The sequence below is a fragment of the Rhodamnia argentea genome, chromosome 1, assembly GCF_020921035.1.
Source record: "Rhodamnia argentea isolate NSW1041297 chromosome 1, ASM2092103v1, whole genome shotgun sequence".
NCBI lineage: Eukaryota > Viridiplantae > Streptophyta > Magnoliopsida > Myrtales > Myrtaceae > Rhodamnia > Rhodamnia argentea.
This window is the reverse complement of record NC_063150.1, coordinates 34,266,679-34,272,436: the sequence shown is the minus strand read 5'-3', so window position 1 is coordinate 34,272,436 and position 5,758 is coordinate 34,266,679. Positions and strand designations below refer to the sequence as shown.

The 5,758-nt window shown below is 41.0% G+C and overlaps 1 protein-coding gene across 1 annotated transcript; it reads right to left on the bottom strand.

The window, feature by feature from the left end:
* Positions 1–1,692: 1,692 nt before the first annotated feature.
* Positions 1,693–5,149, bottom strand: LOC115739025 (very-long-chain 3-oxoacyl-CoA reductase 1-like). The gene is made up of 4 exons (XM_030671881.2): positions 4,841–5,149; positions 4,444–4,769; positions 3,654–3,723; positions 1,693–2,083 (listed from the first exon to the last, which is right to left on the bottom strand). Exons 1-4 carry the CDS (start codon positions 5,132–5,134, stop codon positions 1,838–1,840), a joined length of 936 nt encoding a protein of 311 aa, XP_030527741.1. The 5' UTR covers positions 5,135–5,149; the 3' UTR covers positions 1,693–1,837.
* Positions 5,150–5,758: the final 609 nt, after the last annotated feature.

The window sequence follows — 5,758 nt, the reverse complement described above, 5'->3', positions numbered from 1 at the left end:
GACTCAAGTGAGGGCCGCCCTTGCCCACAACCCCGGAGCTTCTCAACGTCGTTCACGGACTTCCCGAAAGACGTCTAGCTATGCATCTTGTCATTCTTGACTCTGCTCGAGATCACTAACTTCTCCCGCAGATCGAAACGTTTCGTCTCGCTCTACATAAATGACGCCACACTCTGATACGCCTTGTGCGATCGGAGATGGGGATTGAAGGCCCAAATCTGGAAATGGGGCAGCGACAAAATAGGCTAGAGGCTTCTCTACAAGACCCTTAGCAAGTGGGAGAGTCTCGCCGGCGTTGGGCGAGGGAAACCCCGGCTAGGCAAGGGCAACCCTTGCTCCACGCAGCAACGGTGGCCCTTGCCTCGAGTTCGGCGATGGCTAGGGAGGGAAGATGGTTAAAAAAAGAAAAGAAAAAAGAAGAAAAACAGAAAAAAGGAAAATAGCACAAAAAATAAAAGACGAAAATGCCCTTCATTTGGGCTCCTTTTTTTTTTTTTTTTAAAATAACGAGGGCATTTCAAACTCTTATTTGAAACAAGTTTCACTTCGGGTTCTTATTTGAGAAAATGAAGGCACTTCAGCCTTTATTTGGATTTTTTTCGAAATTCGAAGATCTCAATGATCAAAGTCCAAAGTATCCAATTTAACTTAGAACCATAAGAAAATGGATGCTAATATTCCTTCGAGTCTTAACAGGTTTGTAAAAAATTCGAACTATACAAGCAATGCGCAGACAGTAGGTTGGGAACAAGTAAGCAAATCTCATGAAACTTTGTTGAATCGGAACAGATAGATGGAAAGCTTTTGTAAACAAAGACGATTAGAACTGGGAAACCTAATCGCCACATATGTGTATTCTCTTTAGGCCATACTTAGGAGCACATATTGTGTGTCTCCAGTTATTACTCGATGTGTGGGATGGCAGATTTGCACACTCAATGGAAATTAATTGAGTGCTGAAAAGGAAAGGCTTTTCAAAAAGTCCTAAACCTATTACAATTTGGCCAATTCAATTCTAAACTTTTCAATTTTGTCAATTAACTCCTAAACTTTTTGAAACTTGGTCGATTGAGTCCATCCGGCCGATTTTAATTGGAAATCACTGACTTGGACGCTGGTGGTGTCGCGAAGGATGGCAGGCGTTGACGTGGACAATTTTATAAATTTTTAATTGTTTTTGAATTTTCATTAATTTGTTATTGATTTTTATTTTTATTTTATTTTTTTGATTTTTTCTTCATAACTTAAGCATAGAGGGATTAGGGTATCTTTGTGATTTCAAATTTGTGCTATGTTGCTTGAAATTTTATTTGAGGGAATTTTTTTTTCTTATGAAAAAAAAAATGTAACCATTATTCAAATTTAACAAATTAATAGACGTATCAATATATGTTATTTTGAATGTGAATGTATGTTTTTGAGTGACTTTTTTCTCAGTACTTGAACCTTTTTTTCAGAATTTTGCATCACACGGATTTACAGTTTTTTTTTTAATGCTAAAAGATTGAAACTTTAAATAAATAAAAAAAATGCTTACCCTAACTTTTAGATACATATATATTTTTTCATTTTTTTAGGAATTTGTTTTCTTTGTAGGAGAAGTGAGGACGATAGAGGACAAAGATGTAAGTGGGATTATTGGTGGAAACCTAATTGAGCACACAAAACCAATAATTTTTTTACAAGCAAACATTTCAATCCCAAAAAGAGCCACAACAAGAGTTTTGTTATTATATCTACCACCCCGAACTCTCATAACTAGATCATGCACACTAGCCGCACAACATCAAAGGCGGCGCCGGCCCATGAATTCCTGTGGTGCATGGCCATATTCGACCTAAAGAAGGCGATCGTGCTCAAGCCCGTCCTTTCTCATCCATTTCAGGTAGCGTGAGCCGTACCGAATGGTGATCGCGTCTAGGGAACGGATCACGAACCCTTGCACCGCGTGTAGCCAATAGGGGTTGCACTGGAGCTCGTACCCGATCCACCGCACGCTCGCTCGGCTGAACATCTCGGCGGACGGCACGAGCAGCGGGCGCCTCCTCAACATGGTCATCTTTGTGGCTATGAAAAGGGGAACCTAGCAGGAGAATTCGAGGACCCGTCAGTTTTAACTTCTGTTTGCACTGCATACGACTTGTATGAAAACCTAATTCAACGTGTAAAGTGATCATTTTGACCCGTACTCTTCACATGAATGATCTAATGCGGAGCCTTAGCCCAACATGGAGTAGCATCAATTTTACTTGCGAGCACAGTATGAACACAGAGCCTTCCCTCATGACTATGAGAGAAGCATGGGGTGTAATAGTGTTAATTTGCACGAAGTTTCATCCTTCAAACTGGGGAATCAACATGGGGCTCGTGTAGGATGACGAGGGTGATCACGAAGATGACGAGGTTGATGTGCGAAGAAAGACAGAAAGTGATCACAGCAGCTCAGTAGCAGTTGGAACTGAACACACACACACACAAATGAGAGAGAGAGAGAGAGAGAGAGAGAGAGAGAGAGAGAGAGAGAGAGAGGTAATATGGGGAAGATTAGGGTTGGGAACTCAAAGTATGCGAAGGCCTGTCCATATCAATTAAGCAGTTTATATTAATTAATTCATGAAAGGGAAGTGCTCGTGCTAATTAATTATGTGTCGGGAACCATATTTGAACTAAACCGGTGACACAAGGATTCTTAATTGTACGCTCTATCAACCGAGCTATCCCGACTATTCTTTACACATTACCCTCATTTAACTAGATAACTTGGTTTGCTTGATATTACTAGAAATATTAAGTAAACATCGAGTTAGGGAAACTATTTGGGGTGTGTTTGTTTCGGTGACAGAATTTCCTGTGAACCAATTTTCTAGACTTTCACGCGTTTAGTTTGCTGAAAATGATCCATCAACGAAAATCATTTAAGGTGAAAGAAATATGCATGCTCAAAGTCAGGGAAATGAATTTCCTAGCCTGAAAAGCACAAGCATTTTCCTGAAGTATGATTTTTCGGAAGACATTTTCCTGTATCATGAAATTTTTCTCGAAAAAAAACACGCTCGTGACTGTGATTGTCTCTGAAAACCTGGGTGGTCCTTACTTGTCTTTTTGGAAGAGATGAGTAAAGGTCGCCTGTTAGGTTGTTCATCAAATATTTCACTGCCCAATCAGACTGGGTAAGACACGATCCAAATCAACTTTGATCGCTGACTCAAACATCACTTTCATTATAGAATTTTTTTTTTGGGGGGCTAGCTAAAGAAAAAGTTTGGACGGGGTTTGGACCTACCTCACCCGTTGCTGAAATGTTCCGCTTCAGGTGCCGATCAAACACCAACTACCCGAGAGATTGCCTACTATCGCAGCCTCATGGGGTGCAAGAGCGAAAGCCTAATACCGGCGATTCGCCTAAGCTTGGATTCGTTCTTCACAGATTAATCACAGTTTTCTGAAACCGCGGATATAATCGTGACAAATGACCCTTCGACTTACGAATCAAGTCTTCGGCTAACTCGGCCGATTAGCGGAAATTGTTGCACAAAAGAATTTGATAGATAAACGGACTAAAGGTCGGCAGGTCATGTTACTTTCATTCATGTGCTAAACATTTCGACATGATCTATGTTTCTTATAGAAAAGAATTTATGACACACACTTACCTGACATTGAACGTCAATCCCCTGCTCCTTGTACTCAAGGCCGATACTTCTCGAGAACATTGCCATAAAACTGCGATTAACAAACAAGATACAATTCTTATTCAGCATATCTGGAGAGCACACGCGAAGAGAAATTATGAAGGAAAAAAATTAAAATTCACAAGAAAATAGATAGTATCTAAAAATTCCGACCGGTTATTTGTAAATAACTTTTGCGCAAATTTGAAATGTCGGTGATTCAATTGATTACTTGCCAATCATCTTGAGTATCATAAATAATGGTTTGTTCACGGATGGCTAGATTTGGTCTTAGTGTAGTTCAAATACATGTATGGATTCTCGATAATGAAATAAAAATCGTAAAAATTTGAGATTAAAATGGCCATCGGGTTTGACTGATATATAGCAAGACATGGAAACTTTGGGCGCGCATGACAATACTTTTAAAGTAGAAATCCGTTTGGTAACGCAACTTTTGAAGCAGAAATTCATTTGGTTATGCAATTTCATTTTTTTTACTTCTAGAGCATTTTTTTGCTCTAGAAATAGTTTTTGGAGACACTTGAAGAAGTAAATAAAAAAAAAATTACTTCTATCCAGAAGTAGAAAAAATCAATGTCCGTTCAGAAATAGAAGTAGAAAAATTAACTTCTGGTCAGAAGTTGATTTCTAAAGTAGAAGTGTGGCCATGTGCGCTTATGTCTAGTCAACTAATAAAAGGTTTAACATAATTTCTGCAGCATTCGCGTACTAACCCCCCCCCTCAAAAAAAAAAAAAAATGAAACTTACGCTTTGGTTGATGCATACAGGGTCTGAAGAGGATATGAAGACACATACACGCTTGAACCAGATCCTATATTTAAGATCGCTCCTCTCTTCTTCTTCAGCATCCCGTCGATCACTCCCTTCGTGACCCACACCACCGCGTTCAAGTTCACTCTCAACACGCTCTCCATCAGCTCTCGATCCACCTCGTGGAAGTACCTCGGGTATGGATAAGCCACCCCCGCATTGTTAACGAGCAACCCGACGTCGAGCCCTTCTGTTGCTCCGGCCATCGCCGCCGCTATCTCCTCTCCGCTCAGTTTTGCGAAGTCGGCGGTCACGGTCTTGACCTGGACAAAGCACGTCATGTATAAGAGAGAAGATGCAACTGGAGCAGGAAAATACTTCTTATATCATGGACCTCGACGGCTGCGCCGTATCTCTCCCTCAGCTCGCTCGAGGTGGCTTCAAGCTTGTCGGGGTTCCGGCCGACGAGCACAAGGTTGAGGCCCTTGGAGGCCAGCTCGAAGGCCAGGGCTTTCCCGATGCCGTCGGTGGGGCCGGTGACGACGGCCCACAAGCCATAGTCACGCAAGTTCTTCGGCTTCCTCACCAAGGCGGCGTGCAGCCACCGGGCAAAGGCGAGCAGGTTCTTGCAGAGTGAGATGAACCCTAACGCGGCGGCTGCTGCGATCATCAAGTCGTCAAGTTCCATTTCGTTGCGTGTGTGAAGTTGCATGCCTAAACTCGATGATGGTAAGGGCTCATGTTTTATAGACATGGCCGTTGATCGTGCCGGTCTCACGTGCGGATCTCTCATGATTAACGGCCACAGTAGGGTCCCTCCATGTGGACCGGAGTCGAGGCCAGTACTTGTCATCTCATCGGGTCATGACAATTCCATGTTCTAATGGTCTTAAAAGCTAGCTAATGTTTCGAAATAGCAAATAATTATGATTATGATTCATAATTCACACAGATTAAATTTATCTTTATCATTAATTATGCGAGTCTCGCCTTGGATCCCAAATAATTAGGGATTGAAAAAGATGTTGATTTAAGCAAGTTATGAATTTTGCAATAACTTCTCCAGCGATAGCTCCGTCTATTTCGTAAAAAATGGGTGAGTTCAAAAACATTTTTTCTATACATGATCAACTCCATCGCCTGAAAAAATTGACCAATGACAAATATTTTCGCTGTCGACAATCATTTATATTTAAATATTTTCATTGATGGTGAAAATATTTTTCGTTCACATATTTTTATGAACGATACAAGTGATCATTTTCTAGGAAATATTTTCAGAATCATGTATTTTCTGCGAAACAAACGGAAT